The 20,154-nt window shown below is 38.4% G+C and overlaps 1 protein-coding gene across 2 annotated transcripts in view; it reads right to left on the bottom strand.

Annotated features, from left to right (window-relative positions):
* Positions 1-6,666: 6,666 nt before the first annotated feature.
* Positions 6,667-20,154, bottom strand: part of LOC127420738 (CMP-N-acetylneuraminate-beta-galactosamide-alpha-2,3-sialyltransferase 1-like) — a 74,418-nt gene continuing 60,930 nt past the window's right edge. For both annotated transcript variants that reach the window (XM_051663253.1, XM_051663254.1), the window contains 3 exons: positions 12,360-12,405; positions 12,123-12,242; positions 6,667-8,194 (listed from right to left, as the gene is read on the bottom strand). In XM_051663253.1, the coding sequence (XP_051519213.1) occupies positions 8,021-8,194; positions 12,123-12,242; positions 12,360-12,405 (340 nt within the window). In that variant the 3' untranslated portion in view covers positions 6,667-8,020. The remainder of the gene's footprint in view (positions 8,195-12,122; positions 12,243-12,359; positions 12,406-20,154) is intronic.

The raw sequence follows: 20,154 nt of genomic DNA, 5'->3' as shown, positions 1-20,154 counted from the left end.
CAGCAGTTCTTGTGACTGGTAAGCCAAGGAAATGGCATCCACAATCCAATGGGCCATCTTCCGTTTGGAGACTGCCCTTCAAAGCAGACAAAGAGCTGCTCCGAGCATCAGAAGCTCTGCGCGCGTTCCAGATAGATGCGCAGGGCGCAAACTGGACATAACGACAAGGCCGGGTCTTCCTCCTCTGAAGGGAGCACTTGCAGGTTCACCACCTGGTCCGGAAAGGGAGTGGTGGGAACTTTGGGCACGTAACCGAGCCGGGGTCTCAAGATCACATAAGGGTATGATGGCCCAGACTCCAGGCATTCTCTGGTGACAGAGAGCGCCTGTTAGTCCCCCACAATCTTGATGGAAGTGAGCGTCACCAGCAGGGCCGGCTTTAGTGACAAAGTGCTGAACTCAGCCTGCTCCAGGGGCTCAAAGGGTCTCTGTAGGGCAGGTAGGACCACAGAGAGATCCCAAGATGGAATCAGACACTGTCTAGAAGGATTCAACCTCCGCAAGGTCGAGCCACAGGTGCCGCTCTTGGACCACCAGAGTGGACATCATTCGGCCCAGGGTGCACGCCGTGACCTTCGTCGCCCATAGGGTGAGGTCGGTCACAGTACGCAGTTCCTGCATAAGCGCTGGATCGGTTCTACCCTCATGCAAATCTTTCAATGCCTTGGCCTGGTGGACCTGCAGGATGGCCATGGCATGTAGGGCAGAGGCAGCCTGACCCGCAGCCTCATAAGCCTTCATCACCAACAAGGAAGAGAACTTACAGGCCTTGGAAGGGAGCCTTGGTCGGTCCCTCCAGGTGGCTGCACCCTGCGGGCATAAATGCACCGCTACGGCGCACTCTACCTGGGGAAGCTCGACGTATTCCCTTAGCCGCACCGCTGTTGAGGGTAGTTAGGATGGACGAGCCCGCGAAGTGTGTACGGGCAGAAAAAGGTGCCTTCCATGACTTCGTTAGCTCCTTGTGCACTTCCGGGAAGAAAGGCACCGGGGCGGGCCATGGCCGTGAGTCACGCTCTGATCCCAGAAACCAATCACCCAGCCTGAACGCTCAGGGCAAGGTGGAGGGTTCTACTTTAGACCGATTTTCGCAACCGCCAGGGCAAGCACGGCTGCCGTCTCAGCATTCACCTCATCCTGAGCTCTACCGCCCGTGGGCAGGAGCTCAGAAGATTCGTTCACTTCCGACAGCAGAAGACCACACTCCGTTGCTGCGACGATAACTCATCCTTGTCACGAGCCGTGAACGAGACATTAAATCCGCCCTGAGGCGGACCGCCTGCATCGCTTGACACCTCTTCCGGGTAGAATGAGCGTGCTGGGGGATGGGAGGTCCGCGGGGGCTGAGCCAGCGGAAACACTCCCATGTCCACATCCAGATCACCCGCGGCACTCTCCGACCCGGCCGCCTGAGTTTCAGCCCAGGACAGAGCGGGTTGGGAAGCAGCCGCGGTGGCTCCTTGCTTCATGAAGAAGGAAGTGAGCCGCGACCGCAACGTTCTCATGGGCATGTTCTTGCAATGAGAACATAACCCCTCCACGAAAGCTGCCTTGGCGTGCTGGCGCCCCAAGCACTCGAGACAGATTTCGTGGTTATCCGGAGGGGAGAGATAACAGCCACATCCAGTAGCACAAAGGCGAAAGGCTGTCTTTAAAAAGACGCCAATCGTTTGTGTGAGCACTTTTAGTGGAAAATATACACTATATTGCCAAAAGTATTCACTCACCCATCCAAATAATTGAATTCAGGTGTTCCAATCACTTCCATGGCCACAGGTGTATAAAATGAAGCACCTAGGCATGCAGACTGCTTCTACATTTGTGAAAGAATGGGCCACTCTCAGCAGCTCAGTGAATTCCAGCGTGGTACTGTGATAGGATGCCACCTGTGCAACAAGTCCAGTCATGAAATTTCCTCACTACTAAATATTCCACAGTCAACTGTCAGTGGTATTATAACAAAGTGGAAGTGATTGGGAATGACAGCAACTCAGCCACGAAGTGGTAGGCCACGTAAAATGACAGAGCAGGGTCAGCGGATGCTGAGGCGCATAGTGCGCAGAGGTCGCCAACTTTCTGCAGAGTCAATCGCTACAGACCTCCAAAGTTCATGTAGCCTTCAGATTAGCTCAAGAACAGTGCGTAGAGAGCTTCATGGAATGGGTTTCCATGGCCGAGCAGCTGCATCCAAGCCATACATCACCAAGTGCAATGCAAAGCGTCGGATGCAGTGGTGTAAAGCACGCCACTACTGGACTCTAGAGCAGTGGAGACGCGTTCTCTGGAGTGACGAATCACGCTTCTCCATCTGGCAATCTGATGGACGAGTCTGGGTTTGGCGGTTGCCAGGAGAACGGTACTTGTCTGACCGCATTGTGCCAACTGTGAAGTTTGGTGGAGGGGGGATTATGGTGTGGGGTTGTTTTTCAGGAGCTGGGCTTGGCCCCTTAGTTCCAGTGAAAGGAATTCTGAATGCTTCAGCATACCAAGAGATTTTGGACAATTCCATGCTCCCAACTTTGTGGGAACAGTTTGGGGATGGCCCCTTCCTGTTCCAACATGACTGCGCACCAGTGCACAACGCAAGGTCCATAAAGACATGGATGAGCGAGTTTGGTGTGGAAGAACTTGACTGGCCTGCACAGAGTCCTGACCTCAACCCGATAGAGCACCTTTGGGATGAATTAGAGCGAAGACTGCGAGCCAGGCCTTCTCATCCAACATCAGTGTCTGACCTCACAAATGCGCTTCTGGAAGAATGGTCAAAAATTCCCATAAACACACTCCTAAACCTTGTGGAAAGCCTTCCCAGAAGAGTTGAAGCTGTTATAGCTGCAAAGGGTGGGCCGACGTCATATTAAACCCTATGGATTAAGAATGGGATGTCACTTAAGTTCATATGCGTCTAAAGGCAGATGAGTGAATACTTTTGGCAATATAGTGTACTCTTTTAGAATATACTCTTTTAGCACCTGTATACTCAGCTGCCAAAGCGCCCACTGGAAGCACAACACTCGACCGTGCGAGGGTGACCGCTGATATGCGCTGTAAATCCGGCATCGTAAGCATAGGTGATGGGATGAACACAATACATGCATTCGGCTCTGAAGAAACAAATCTGAATGAGTGGTGCACGCCATCTCCTTTTATACCCATATGTCCGGGGCGAAGAATGGCATGCAAATTCCACTCGCCAATTCTCCTTGGCCTTTTCTATTTTAAGCAAAGGTGATTGAGGCTCTCAAGATCGAACTCCTCATGTCACTACATCGACACAACGTTGAGTGAGTGACAGACAGGGAACTGACAGACTCCATGGATGGAAGGATCATGGCAGTTATTGAAAAGAAGGGTGGCTATATTGGTCACTGAATATTTTTGAAAGGCCAAAAATTGTATTTAATTGTCATTTTGTGTTACTTATTTGTTGCACTTACTCTAAAAATTGAGAATAAACAACTGAGTTGGGAGAAATTCTTTTTGTAATTTAGTTGCCTAATATTTGTGCACACTTTCTCCCCCGAGAAAGACAAAACTCACTTTTTCTTTGTTAAACATTCAGGTTTGAGGTTCAGTAATATTTTGGATTGACTGAGAGCAGTCTGAGAGTGAGATTGAGATTTGTTCAACAAAAAAATTAAGCCTGAGGAATACAATTTGCCTAATAATTGGGCACGCAGTGTAATGTTGAGACCAAAACCGAGCAAAAGAGCAACATTGTTTGTTCCTGTGGCTGTCAAATTCAACAGTGGCACAATAGCGCCCTCAACTAACAAACATTATGAATCATAGCTTTAATGATCCTCTTCAAATACAGCACTATGAGAACGAGCAAAATGATTGACAGGTCAAAAGCGTCAGAGCTTCAGCTGTAAAAAAGTCAACAGCTGTCACAGAGACCGGTGAGATCTCTCAAGACACTTAATTCATTAATATCTTTAAGGGTGTAGGAACATGTTTTGCATACTTCTCCATGAAAAAATCACTTAAAGCACCTTTAATGAGGAGAGAAAAAAAAAGAACAAAACAAAAAAACAACAAGATGCAGGGAGCATACTTCATCTAAAATACTTATTCACATGATATATAGTATAGAATATTGCAATACAAATATGCAATATGGCACAGTACTGAAAGCATGTGCGACACTAAAATTAATATTTTTCCTAAAAAAATGTGGTCAACATGCAAATTCACTATTTTTGTTTTATTTTTCTATTTTTCATATTCATACTACTTGTACAACTCATACCTCTTTGCATATTTCTGTATATAACAACTCCTAAGTACATTTACTACTGATCCTGTAAATCTGTGTCTTTCTGTTGTATTTCTGTATGTACTGGAAGTATTTCTCTAAGTAGTGGACACTTCTGTTACCAGCTCAAATTCCTTGTATGTGAGCACACCTGGACAATAATACTCTGATATCTGAAGTTTTCAGATGGTAACACAGTGGTACCTTGGCTAAATCCTAATGGAATATGGCCCACATCACACTACACTCGTAATGGTATTTGTAGTGGGAACCATTAGAATTTCTATTGTTTTGTTCAGGTGGGATGTGTTCAACTGAAGAAAGACCTTCTTCATCACTGGCAATATAAAATAGCATACATTTGCAGGTTTTGTTTCTATTGATTGTAGATAAATATCCACAGCAAGCAAGCATGCATTCTTTTCGTTCTCTGTATTCCACTAAAGTGTTGATGAGTGAGATTCAATGCATGGGTGAGTAGTCTGAGTGATTCAGATTGTATCGCAAACCAATTCAGACTGTTTTGATGGCTGTGTGAACAATTCATAGAGGCGGTTAGATTGGGAGCAGATATTGAACATCTTGATACAGCTTATTAAAACTGAGGCAAAAGTTATTATTCTTGTAAAACTGTTACATCTGGATTCACTGAGTCAAAACAAATAGCATTCAAAATGGGATAAATCACTTTCCAAAGGGCAGTTTGAAGGGAGAACAATTATGATAGTCATGCTGTAAGATCTCTTCAGTCAGAATATCCAATACAATTGATTTAAAAAGTGAGTTCCGAATGACCCTTGGTTTTGAGTCCCACATTTTGGCCCTTCAAAGCTCTCACAGTGGCAGGGGCAGAGCCAGAAGGGTGATGAAGCACGTGCTGGAAATCATGAGCTGCTCAGTATCCAAAATGTAAGAATACACTGAATTAAGTAATGCTTCAAAATGTAATCATTAATTTGACATGATAATGGTGTTTGATATGAAAAGAAGCAAGATCACTATGGCTATTGTTATTTTCAGAGCTGTTCAACAGTCATCCTCATAACACACCTGTTACATTTCTCATTTCTGTAGCCTACATGTATTTAATTTCTGTCAGTATCAGTCAGTTTTGGTCTTGTTTGGGTTGTCTAATTTTATGTTTATATCCACACTCTTAATCCATAGATTAGGCCTGATATCCACCTACTCTATATTACACACCACAACAGATTTATTAGCAACGTCTCTTCTCTCAGGAATTCATATGTTTTATTATATTCAGCCAATAATCAAATCTTTAACTCAGTTACTAAATATTTGACCCTGCTTGTGAAGACACTACACACGGCCCAAAAGTTGACAGCATGACTAAACGGGTGACCGAAAACACATAATTTGCTTCACAGAACTCTTCACATAAAAACACATGTGTAAATGGCAGGACGGCTGAGGTTAATATGATGTATTAATTAATTTATATCTGTAAAGCACTTAAATGGGGTTACATAAAGCATAAATCATATCTTTCAAATTATAAATATGATAACATTTTGGGGGAAATTGTCTTAAAAACGTAATAAATGCAAGCATTTTTTTTTTTTTTTTACTTCAGACAAATTATTTTATAGCCATGATGGTAAAAACAACTATTTTACATTTTTGTGTTGGGGCCAGTGAAAATTTTGGTAGGGTAAGTAAAAATCTGAAGCACTGGCCTGACCAGGCCAGTAGAAAAAAGTCCTTAGTGTTGAGCCCTGCTGGGTAAATGTTTAATATGCACATTAATGGGGCCTGGGTAGCTCAGCGAGTATTGATGCTGACTACCACCCCTGGAGTCCGAGTTCGAATCCAGGGCATGTTGAGTGACTCCAGCCAGGTCTCCTAAGCAACCAAATTGGCCCAGGTGCTAGGAAGGGTTGAGTCACATGGGGTAAACCTCCTCGTGGTCGCGATTAGTGGTTCTCGCTCTCAATGGGGCGTGGTACGTTGTGCGTGGATTGTGGAGAGTAGCATGAGCCTCCTGTGCTGTGAGTCTCCGCGGTGTCATGCACAACGAGCCACATGATAAGATGCACGGATTGACTATCTCAGAAGCGGAGGCAAATGAGACTTGTCCTCCGCCACCTGGATTGAGGTGAGTAACCGCGCCACCATGAGGACCTACTAAGTAGTGGGAATTGGGGATTCCAAATTGGGAGAAAAGGGGATAATTATTATTATTATTTTTTTTTTATAAAAAATAGTAATATGCACATTAATAAGCTCATGAGCACAGCATACAGCGTAATTCCAGTACTGGACAGAACCCATGCACATAGATCTCTCACATGTTGTTGGTTGATAGTTGGTTTTCACAAAGCATTGTTAAAATGATAAATAGTACATAGTATTTAGCAACTATAAATACAAAAAATACAGCACAAAACTAGCACTAAACCAGTCTTTTATTTAATTATTTACAGTCACAGAGATAAAAACATATCTTTGGTCAAAAAAATACCACTGAATTAATGTAAATTACCTTCAAAACATAGACATAAATTAACATGCTAGAAATTATTTGTTTTCTATTTAATGTAAAATACATATTTTTAGGCACATTTGTTTTACATGCAACTCTGAAATGAAGGCACTTAGAACGAATTGAAGATAATAATGAAGACAAACCTTTAAAAAATCTACAGTATATGACTCATGAACAACTCTGAATCCATGTGGAAGAAAGTCAAATTATGAATTCAAAAGCCTCATTCACATGGAGACAAGATCTGCGATTCTCTCTAATATATACTGTATACCCACACCAGTAATTATTAGTCTCATTAATAATTTAACCACTTGCAAGTGGCTATTTTCTACTTTAGAGAATAAACAATTATTCCTTCCTCAGCAGAGCAAATACTTTCCTATTACAGAGAACAGCGTTAAGAGTTTCTTAGTTTTGTTCAATAATACACAAAATGTTCGTACCGATGTACAATTCATTGCATTAATATTTGGAAATCTGGAATCACATGAGACTGAAATATTCTCATTTTTATGGTATTTAAGAGTTCTGTCACTGTCTGTGTATTTCCAAGGACTTTTTTTTTTTTTTTTAAAGACAAATCATTTGAATCTATATTAAAGTCTTAAGAGCATCTTTAATGCTGTTATAAAAGCATATTCAGATGTTCATCCGATCTTGCTCTTTCACTTCAGTAACTTCAGCTTATAAGCAATGCATTGTGCAGTCTAATTAATCTTTTTCTGTCTGTGAAAATCTTGTAAACATGCGACAAAGAGACAAAACACAAATGTAGGAAATAATTAACCTGATTACGGAAGTTTTAAAACAATTAAAATGGTAAAGACGTCAAGGAGGATGTACAAAGTTATTTTTCAGTGTTGCCAATTTGTCATTTAGGTGGACCTGTATTCAGCATATGGACTAAATCTCACTCACTTGCTCAGCCTCATACTCTCTCAAAGCACACTCACACATGATGCACAATGATCCTATGCACAACAAGGCAACAGGTGTGCCTGTGTACAATACAGTCAAACAACAAACCACCTGTTTGAGGTCATTTTCTTTTCTTACAATTTACTGTAAAACATAAAGGCCCTTTCATGTAACAAATTATGCAGAATTAATTATTCAAACATTTTTATTACTAGAAATGGGTCTGACAGAAAAACAAATGAAAGCTTCATAATTTTCAGTCTGTAGAGACAGTAAATTATGATAATTACAAGTGTTTTGCAGTGGCTGTGTTGTGTTAAGGCCTTGTGTTGTCCTCATACTCCTCTGTAGAGTGTGATCTTGTGTTTGTCTGCTAGCAACAGTGTGATGTTGTACTCAAAGTCTCCATCGTGGACGCCCGTGTGCCGGAATGCTCCTCCCAGCATGTTGGCCTCCCAGTAATGGTGCCAGTTTCCATACTGGTCTGCACCAAACCCAAACACATTCACCTGAGCACAACACAGCATATGGGTTAGAAATACTTTAGTTTTCACATTTTTATTTTTTAAATTTTTTTTTTTTTTTTTTTTTAGAAATGTTTAGGTAAGATTGGGTAACACTTTACATTAAAGAGGTCATGTCATGAGGAATCACATTTTCCTTGATACATTTTTATCAATATTTATATGTACAATAAAAAAAATATTGTCTGTTTCAGATCTCAAAAATCCTCTCCAGTCCAAAAAGAGCATTTATTTTTTTAAATCTGCCCCATAGTGATGTATAAAAGGGGCTGCATAGTCCCCACCTCAACAACATACATAATGGTCTCGGGGAGATGACAGAGGAAGCGACTGGGGTACTGCAACACTGAAAGTGGCTCTATTGTAACTGTAGTTTGCTTTTAACCAGAGAAGAGTCAAGTAAGGTCCTCAGACATTGTGTTCCTGGTTGTAGAAAAGCTGCATCTCTGCATAGCCATCTGAAGGATCCCAACATTAGGAATGAGTGGCTAATTCAAATGAAGTTCTTTAACGTGTCAATGTGGGATTATATGTTTGGATTCGTGGATGAATTCTCTTGAGAACCAAGGATTCAAGAAACTTGTATTGAAAGGAGGAGCAGTGGCAACAACACTGGATATGACAGTAATGCCAGTGAGTAAGAGATAACATACAGATAACAACCGGCTGACTGTACATTATCTCACTTGTTACATAGCTACTAACAAAATAAATTAATACATGGACATACAATACAGATTTGCGTTGAAATTATGTAAAAAGAAAGAAAATCAGCTGTTGTGTCGGCTGTTGGTGTTTATTTTGCGAAAATGACCAATTGACTCCTCATTATCCAGCTTATTACACAAATACTTGCCAAATAAATAAATGAATGCATATGAAACGTTGATTTGAGATTAAATTATTTAATTTTTAGAGATCGCACAGTGATCCGTGAAACATAAAAGATGACTCACAAATTCGTGAGTGCCACTGACCAATCAGAATATAGTATTCCAGAGAGCTGTGCAATAACAAGTGTAATTTTAAAGTTTCACCTGCCTGTGTCCATTTAATATGTAAGGAATTGTATGGTCAGCCGATTTAAATCACAAAATGGAGTGGATAGTGCTTATTACATTGTTACTTACCCAAGAAACACATAATTCGGAATGTAAAATTGATCTTTGAATCACTTTGAGTTGAAATGATTTAAATAGGGTAGAAAAACACATAGCATGGAGCGCAACAAAATCAATGGTCATGTGTATGATATAAGGTTGCCTGCTTTCTAATCTGTCTTGTAGTAGCCAAGAAGTCCTGTACTTTGGCTGAAATGAACTAAAATAAAAAAATAAAAATGCATGACATGACCCCTTTAATCCTCCCTTTGTGAAGAGATTATAAAGATTTTAATGACTAATAATTAATTTACAAATGCATTATACATCATTTATATGCAGTTAAAACAACAAATAAAATGGGTGACCTTCATGCAATTGACCTTTTTCACAGAAAGTAAACGTTTGCAGGGTAAACTTTGACAGCGGTGAATGGGAGTGAATTGGAGATCAGAGCAAATATTATTTTCACTTACCCATTTGCTCCAAGAGCAAAAGAAAAAAAATCCACTATTACGTTTGAATGACTTTCCAGAAGAGGAAAAAAAAAGAGAGCAGTGGATTAAGACAGTAAAATGGGAGAGGATGTCAAATTTACTGTCACTCTCTCAGCAGCTGTAATAGAAACCCCCCTCACAGCTGTGGTAATTCATTTTTTTAAACTAATTCCAGGGTAATAAAACACAAAGCATAATGTTTTAAATTTACATTCAAAATGTAAAAAATGTATAATATATAAAAAACAAAGCGAGATTTACGCTGATAAATAAGGCAGAAACGCGTCATCACAGTCTGTGAAAAAGGTCCATTTATGTAAAGAGGACACATATATTAAAACACATTAATTAAGAATTTGCCAACATTAGAAACCAGGCCGGTTTAATAGTCACGAAGCTTTATTATGAAGAGCTAAAAAGTACTTGTGTAGTGTAGAGGATTTTAGGTCACTAGGACTAGTTAAGTTGGGACAACACTCGGAATACCGCCACTCTTTTGACATCAAAGTGACAAGAAAAATGACAACACTAGTGTGTCAAGATATTTTAGTAATGCATATAATGAAAATGACACAAAATGACATAATCCCTCCTTTTAATCTCACTATAATACTCTATTTTTGCTGCATTGTGATATAAATCATGAAATGGGACATTTTATGTTTTCGATTAATGTAAGTATGAGTAAATGTATTTATTAAACATTTATAACAAAAAACATTTATAACAGTTAAAATGCTCATTTTTTGGCAGGTATTAGATGAAAGTTGTCCCTGTAATGTTGCTAAAACTGGATATAAATGATTTATAATGCATTTGTAAATGACCTAGTAATAAATGAACTTCTTTATAAATCCTTAACAAAGGGAATATTAATGTAAAGTGTTACCTAAGATTGTGGGGCAGATTCACTAACAGTTTTGCGCGTGGTATTTCAGTCTTTTCACTAACCACCCGCAATCTATTTTAGCAACCACGATCAGTCCTGAAAATGCACTGCGTCTTGAGTATTTAAATAAAGTAATTGTACGTGCAAACACGCCATGTAAATTAGGCATAATGTAGATTGCGCTTCATTCAAAAAATTGCCTGGCGGAGTTTAGATCACGTTATTACTGCAAATTAAAGTAGGCGGTAAAATGAATTTTACTTAAAAAGAGATGTTTGTGAACGTTTTCAACCGATCATATCAGCAGTAATTAATCTAATAATGATCAAATGATGGAGAAGAGCGTTATAGCTTGGCAGATATCCAGGCCTTGTCCCAAATGGCACACTTGATGTGGACTTGCGGTCTCGTGGCATTCATTTGTGCGTTCCTGCGCAGTCCACAAGACCGTAGAGTATCCCATTTGACATTTTAACACTCAGAAGGGTGTTCACGAGCACCCCCTTTGCACCCTCAACGCACCCTTCGGCTGAGCCTGCATCAGTATGAGCTCCACTGCGGTCTACTACCCAACAGTCCCTGCTGCTGATTCTCTCAACCAATCACAGCTGACTGGAGTTTCCGAGCTGGAGAAAAAATCATGGCAGATGAGGCGATGTCAATCACTGATTAAATATAGATTTTAATAATCTTTTTTTTTTTTTTTTTTTTTTTTACTGATTATCAACAACGGATCACTTGACTTTCTTGTGTATATAGTATAAAATTTTAGTCTAACGTGTTTGACTGTATCAAAACTTTGTTTTCAGTTTTTCGCATACATCAAAGTCTGGACTCAAAAGAGGAACGCAAGGGTTTAGGGTGGTATTTGAGACAGGGCCCCAGATGTGTGGTGTCCAAGTGCACTTTCACCATATTTAAGAGATGATTTAGGTGTGTGGATCACAGTAGTGAGTGATGTTCAGTCCCGGCAGGGTGTGTCAAACACAGTGGTCTGCGGCATCCTCTGCTATATAGCGCTCAGAATTGGCCCGCAAGATCAGAATTGCGAGTGCAAATAGCATTCATGCGATTTTGTGGGTGCATTTGCGCCATTGCCTGATCTGCATAATTACTTTAGCAAATCAGGCGTTAAACCAGCACAGCGTGTGCAAAAAATGCCGCTTTTAGTGGTTGTAATTCATTATTAGTGAATTATGTTTATGGTGCACTACAAAATCCTTTTAAATCTTTAATAACATTACATCACATTCACTACAGCACATAAAATGTTATGATCTGCTCAACAAACAATAGCAGAGGATTTGCTCCACAAGCTGGGGATATTCTCACATGGAGAAAGACAGTCATTCAAGCATTGAAGACTATTAAAATGTTAACAGAATGAAAGAAAAAATACTGAACAAACACACAAAAAGGAATCTGACCTCATCACAGACATGAACTGCGAACATTAGAGAGAGAAAGCCGGTGGATGGATATCTGCCATGACCCTCCAGCCACGAATCATAGACATACTTTAAGAAACTGGGGTTGTAGATTAACACCTGTGAAAACATCAGTTAACAAGAGAATGAAAGAAAAAATTAGAGAACTTAAGAATAGAGTTTCCAAAACCAATTTTATAATGGCAAACATCTGTTTACACTGTGTTAAAGACTGACCTTGTCCTTGTTGGCTTTGATGCGGGAAATAACTGGTATATATGTCCTGAGAAAGACAACACTTTCTGATTAATAACACATAAGGGCTTTTCACACCATGCTAAACACTGGGTTAACTTACCCTGTGTTAAGCAACATTTTACATTTTGACAGGGGGTTAGCACCGCTGGTAACACTTTACAACAAGGGTCCATTTGTTATCATTAGTGAACAACATCAGTTGATATGAACTAACAATGAACAATACTTTCAGCATTTATTAATCTTTGTTTATTTCAACATATACTAATACATTCTTGAAATCAAAAGTTGTATTAGTTAATGAACTATGAACTAACATTAACTAACAATGAACAGTTGTGTTTTTATTAACTAACATTAACAAAGATTGATAAATGCTATAACAAATATATTGTTAATTGTTTGTTCATGAAACCTAATGCATTAACTAATGTTAACAAATGAAACCTTACTGTAAAGTGTTACCACAACGCTCAACTCTGGGTCATAAAACCCTGCTTCAGAGCTTTTGCAATTTTAAGCCCAAGGGTGATTCTCATGAAACAAAACAAAATAATAATAAAAATAATAAAAATGATAAAAGAACATGAAATGGTATTTTGCATAAAGAAATTGAAACCTACATTTAGGACCATTAAGATTTTTTTGCACTGTAACATTATTTTCAGGACACTTAAGCACATTTTATCCCCCAATTCTCCCAATTATCAAAATGCATCCAGGTGTTTTACTTACCATTCCCATTGTTTTGACTGTTTTACAGTAAAAATGCCATTTTACAATGATTTTTAAATAAAATCAGTAAAAGTTAAAGGCAATACTACTATGATGTGTAAATACATTTCCTTTTTAAATATATAATTTTTTAAAACATTGCGGCAGTGAGAATATTTATTTTTGCATTGCGGTAATGGGAATTAGGGGTAAAATAAATTGTCAAAATGTTAAAAACTAGGCTTCAATTACTAAATGCAAAATATAATTTCCTATTAGTTTCTTTTGATTTTGGAGTAAAGAAGGACCAGGAAGTTTTCTTGACATGTTTATGAGAATAACCCCCAACCCGTGGTGCCAAAGGTATACAGTGTGAAACAATGCTGTGTTAGAATTTAAGTTGTTTAGCAACAGACAAGCAATCATAAACTGAACAGCAAATATGCAAATAAGAGCATAAACCCAGTGTTTACATTACATGTACAGTGTGAAATATTGAAACCTGAATACCCAGGATTAACAAATAAGAGTGTAAAGAACAAACAAACATGAAACAAGATAACAACTTCATTTACCCAGTGTTAAAGGAATGTTCCAGGTTCAACAGAAGTTAAGTTCAATTGACAGCATTTGTTGCATCATATTAATTACCACAAAAATATAATTTCAACTTGTCCCTCCTTTAAAAAAAATAAAAATAAAAATAAAAAATCACAAATCGAGGTTAAAGTGAGGCACTTATAATGGAAGTGAAGGGGGCAATTTTTGGAGGGTTTAAAAGGTAGAAATGTGAAGCTTATAATTTTATAAAAGCACTTACATTAATTCTTCTGTTAAAACTCATGTATTATTTGAGCTGTAAAGTTGTTTAAATTGTAATTTTTACAGTCGTTAGGGTTAGGGTTTTTTGACATTACATCATGGCAACAAAGGTGTAAAATTGGCTATAACTTTACACAGAAATGGTTAGCAAGTGATTTTATCACACTAATATCATGTTTATACACATATTGTTTATGCATTGTGTCTATACTTTTGAAACAGTAAGTATTTTAATGTTTACAGATTGGCTCCATTCACTTAGTGCCTCACTGTAACCCAGATTTCTGCTTATTTTTTAAAAGAGGCCCTATAATGCTTTTTGGGATTTTACCTTTCCTTTAGTGTGTAATATAGCTGTTTGTACATGTAAAAGTTCTGCAAAGTTGCAAAGTTACAAAGCACAAAGTCCACGCCAAAGATTTATTCTCTCCCACAGAAAACACTGTTCCTGAACTGCTTGAAACACCTGATTTGCAGTCCAGCCATTACTTCCGTGACATAGCTACATCCCTATGTAACACATTTGCATAATGCCCACCTCAGGAATGCGTTGCTTAGGAAGCCTTGGGAGCTGAAACTTGGTTATGGTAAGGGGAGTTTCCAACACACACCCTAAGCGGTTCACCAATCACAACAGACTGGGCCAGCTGATCAATCAGAGCAGACTGGGCTTTTTGGAAAGGAGAGCTTTAAAGAGACAGGAGCTAAATCAGAGTGTTTCAGACAGAGGGTGAAAAGAGGTGCAGCAGCAATGTACAGTATGAGAATTTTTTTTTTAACATTAAAGCATGTAAACCTACACTGGCAGCCAAAAATTTGAAATAATGTATATATTTTGCTCATATGGAAAGAAATTGGTACTTTTATTCACCAAAGTGGCATTTAACTGATAACAATGTATAGTCAGCACATTAATAATGTGAAAAATTACTATTACAATTTGAAAAAAAATGTCAGAACTTCTTAAACTACTTCAAAGATTTCTCGTCAAAAAATCCACATGCAGCAATGACAGCTTTGCAGATCCTTGGCATTCTAGCTGGCAGTTTGTCCAGATACTCAGGTGACATTTCACCCCACACTTCCTGTAGCACTTGCCATAGATGTGGCTGTCTTGTCGAGCACTTCTCATGCACCTTTCAGTCTAGCTGATCCCACAAAATCTCAATGGGGTTAAGATCCATAACACTCTTTTCCAATTATCTGTTGTCCAATGTGTGTTTCTTTGCCCACTCTAAACTTTTCTTATTGTTTTTCTGTTTCAAAAGAAATATTTTTTATTTGCAATTCTTCCCATAAGTCCTGCACCCCTGAGTCTTCTCTTTACTGTTGTACATTAAACTGGTGTTGAGCGGGTAGAATTCAATGAAGCTGTCAGCTTGTGAGGTGTCTATTTCTCAAACTAGAGACTCTGATGTACTTATCCTCTTGTTTAGTTGTACATCTGGCCTTCCACATCTCTTTCTGTCCTTGTTAGAGCCAGTTGTCCTTTATCTTTGAAGACTGTAGTGTATACCTTTGTATGAAATCTTCAGTTTTTTGGCAATTTCAAACATTGTATAGCCTTCATTCCTCAAAACAATGATTGACTGATGAGTTTCTGGAGAAAGCTGTTTCTTTTTTGCCATTTTTGACCTAATATTGACCTTAAGACATGCCAGTCTAATGCATACTGTGGCAACTCAAAAACAAATACAATGTTAAGCTTCATTTTATGAACCAAATAGCTTTCAGCTGTGTTTGATATAATGGTGTGATTTTCTAGTACCAAATTATCAATTTAGCATGATTACTCAAGGATAGGGTGATGGCTGCTGGAAATTGGGCCTGTCTAGATTTGATCAAAAATTACTTTTTTCAAATAGTGATGGTGCTGTTTTTTTTTTACATCAGTAATGTCCTGACTATACTTTGTGATCAGCTGAATGCCACTTTGGTGAATTAAAGTACCAATTTCCCACTGAAACGGAAAAATCTGTACATTATTCCAAACTTTTGGCCGCCAGTGTATTCTAGTAGACCCCCAAATTAATTATGAACCTGTAAATGAGCATAATATGGACCCTTTAAAAAGGAGGGATGAGTTAAAATTATATTTTTGTAGTAATCAACATTGTGCCACAAATGCTGTCGATTGAGCTTAACTTGTATTGAACCCAGAATATTCCTTTAAGAATGAAAAGCCCTTAACTGATTAACACAACAATACTTCACTGGACTGGTTGGTCTGACAGATCCTGCAGTATCTGTGAAAATTTTTAAATAATCATGGTTTCATAATGTGGGTTTCATGTGTTTTTTAGGATATGGAAAGAGTCAGTGGTAACACTTTACAATAAGGTTCCATTTGTTAACATAAGTGATTAGTTAACATAAACTAACAATGAATAATACTTTTACAGCATTCATTAATATTGTAATGTTAATTTCAATATATACTAATATATTTTTAAAATAAATTTATATTGGTTAACATTAGATAATGCACTATGAACAAACATGAACTAACAATAAACAATTGTGTTTTTATTAACTAACATTAACAAAGATTAATAAATGATGTAATTATATATATATATATATATATATATATATATATATATATATATATATATATATATATATATATATATATATATCGTTAACATTTGTTAATGCATTAGGTATCATGAACGAACAATTTACTTATATATAAATTGTTCATTCATGATACCTAATGCATTAACAAATAAAACCTTTTTGTAAAGTTTACCGATTCAGTGTAAAATCAAGTGGGAATAACTGGACCTAGTTGACTATCAAAATATGTTGGGCAGCAAAGCTTATTATGCAATATGTAACACTTAAATGGTTCATGTCATGACAAAAAGCTTCCTTGATATTTTGATATATAAGAGGTCATTGTACTATAAAAACATACTGAAAATTTCAGAACTCAAAACTTCTTATCCAGCCCAAAAAGAGAATTTATTGTTTCTACTCTGCAAAGACGACATAGTGACATTAGGATGTGGTGTTCATTTGAATGGCCCTGCCTCCACAACATACTCATAGCTGTAAATTGATAGAGAGCTGCTCCAACACTGAAAGTGGTAATTTTGTTACTGTAGTTTGCTTTTAACAAAAAAATTAAGATGTCAAGTAAGGTCCCCAGACATTGTTGTGTTTCTGGTTGTGGACAAACTGCATCTCTGCATAGCCTTCTGAAGGATCCCAACAGTAGGATTGAGTGGCTTAAATGTTCCTGAATGTGTCAATGTGGAATTATTCTATGCTTGTTTGGCACATTTCTCTATGGATTCTTTTGAGAACCAAGATTCAGGCTTTGGAAAGAAACTTACATGGAAAGAGGAGGCAGTACCAACTCTGTTTTAAAATGTTTAAAATGTTTGTTATGTAAGGAATTGTATAGTCAGCCGTTTTCAAATTGCATATTAAACCATGATCAGGACTCCAAAGCGGAGTGGATAGTGCTTATAACACAGTTACTTACCAAAAGAAATACATAATTGCTCACGAAACATTGATTTGACATTAAATTATTGTATTATTGTAGAAGATCGCTCAGTGCGGAGACAATTGTGAAGTACACGCTTAAGGATGCCAGTTGTCTGAACTGTCTCGTAGCCATTTTGGCTGAAATTAATGTGTCAGGATGCCGATTATTCTGTATTTAAGCAGCGATACAATTGAGGGGGACTGGTGAAATGATCGAGGGGGTCTCCCCACCCGGCGAATATCCCATATTTCTTTACACATGATGTGCATTGAAGCGGATGACAGAAGCGAACCGCAGGGCTTGACCATCCCTTATAACTCTTCCAAGAGCTGGATACACATTTATTAACCCTTCAACTTCATAGCTTGTGCTAGTCTGGACTGTTTTCACTGTTGTCAGCTTTATATAGCATTATTCCAACACCAAATATTGTATACATTATAAGTATTGGGGTGCAATGCTGTGCAGACTTTGTTCTGTTGTCTATTGTTCAGTCAGAACAACTATAGTGGTTTGATTGTGTATTTTACATAAATTGGAACATATAGTTATCAATGACTGACTGAACGGAGTGCTTTCAGGGGATTTTTTAATAAAATCGCTTACATGTCTTTATTCTTTTATTCTTGGATATTGTTCCACAGGTGTTATGGTGGGGGTGTTTGGTCTGCAAAGATGTTAGCTAATCATAACAGTGGGCATGTATCAGTGGCGTATTAGGCTCATTATTTCTGGTGTGGCACAAACAATCACTTAACCCAACATGATTAGGGGTTGCATTAACTGAAAATTCTGTAATTTATCGATTTTTGAAACATTGATAGATAAATCAAAATGCTGTCTGTCATTTTTACAAATAAAATCATTTTAAACTAATGAATCAGTTTTGACTTCACTCTCACTTTTACACACACTTGCTGTGTGTGTACCCTGTTTATCAACTGGTATTAAGATAAGATGCATATTAACAGGTGCCATCGCCATTTAATGTAAACCCGGTAATATGCGTCTCTTTTGGATTTCAAGGAGAGGGTCTCTGATTTTATGAATGCATACATCAATCATTAAATCAGTGTGTTACTGCATGGTAATAAAGAGTAAACATATATAACAGAATGCAAGAATCGTTTCTGCCAATTAGGCCTATGGCGGCATTTAAACTAAGTCCAAACATTACATTTAGAGAAGAATTATCAGTTATTTTAGTGGAGAACCTGTATTAACTGAGCTTCAGCGATGTGTGTACTTGTCATCAGTACCACTTTACATTTATCACACACAAACACACACACACACACACACACACACACAGTTTATAGTAAAAAAAAATACTTAAATATAGATCTTTTTTGCACCAAAAGTGATAGTGTCTGTGACGAGGAGGAGGACGGGGCCGGGCTGTGAGGACTGGGAAGGAGGGATGCGCTGTCGTAGAGTCCTTGCCTCTGCCGTCCGCCAAAGGAGTAGCCGTGGCCATCTGCCTGTGGACGGAGGGGTCATTGCCGGCCGCCGAGTGCCGGAGGAACTGCGGGGTTTCCCCAACCTGAGTCGGGCGTTGAAGTAGTGTGATGAGGAGGAGGGCATGTCTGGTCCGTGAGGACACATGGCCGGCCCTGAATCGGGCTAATCAGCCGGGAGGGAGATAAAGACGAGCCGGAGGCGCCACGTCGTGTGTGTCTTTGTTTTGTTGTTTTAAGTTCATTTATATTATTAAACTTTACGTTGACTGTTCAGCCGGTTCCTGCCTCCTCCTTGCCCACCCCTTACCCCGTTACAGTGTCACTTTCGAAGACATTAATATAACTGCTGGAATCGAATGGATGAAGTTTATACTGATTATCTGTGACTTTTGGAGCTTCAAATGTCGGATCACCATCCACTTGCATTTTAAGGACCTACTGAGCGGAGATATTTTTCTTCAGATGTGTTCCGGTGAAGAAAGAAAGTCATACATACCTGGGATATCATGAGGGTGAGTAAATGATGAGAGAATTTTCACGTTTGGGTGAACTATCCCTTTAAGTTAAGAAATGATTATGGGGAAAAATTTTTTATAAACAACAACAACTGTTATTTTTCTTATTTTTTATGAAACAGTACCACATTTATATAATATTTTCTTAACCTTAGCTACGCCTTTTTTGGAGAATGCTTTATTTTGGGGGAACTTTGAAGGAAGACATTTTGTAGTACAGTTGACAATGCCTTGTAATGCAGAGAAATTCTCTCATCCACTCTTTAATCCACAAAATACCCAGTATTATGATGTTACTATAGATTTCGATTGTAACTTTTAGTGGCCAAGCATATTTGGAATTACAGTGAGTGAATCAAAGGTACAGTTAGTGAATTTAGAGTGCTATTAATATAACATGCATAGCTCATTAGGGGCGGGTTTACAATTTATGAGGCCCCAAGCAAACGATCAACCGGCCCCATTTCGAAAATTAAATCAATTTTAAATTCATCCTATCAGCCGTTGTAGCCAAGTACATTCAAAATGTTTACTGAAACATAAAAATCTAGTTAAAAGTTAATTAATGCATGTTTTCCAGTTCCCTATCTGTCACTCACTCGACGTTGGTGTCGATGTAGTGACACTAGGGGTCACTCTTGGGAGCCCGAGACACCTCTGGTCTTTGATAAAAGGCCAATGAAAATTGGCGAGTGGTATTTGCATGCCACTTCCCCGAACATACGGGTATAAAAGGAGCTGGTATGCAACCACTCATTCAGATT

Source organism: Myxocyprinus asiaticus, chromosome 30, assembly GCF_019703515.2.
Source record: "Myxocyprinus asiaticus isolate MX2 ecotype Aquarium Trade chromosome 30, UBuf_Myxa_2, whole genome shotgun sequence".
NCBI lineage: Eukaryota > Metazoa > Chordata > Actinopteri > Cypriniformes > Catostomidae > Myxocyprinus > Myxocyprinus asiaticus.
Note: the sequence above shows the minus strand (reverse complement) of the source record. Positions and strands in the feature narration are given on the sequence as shown.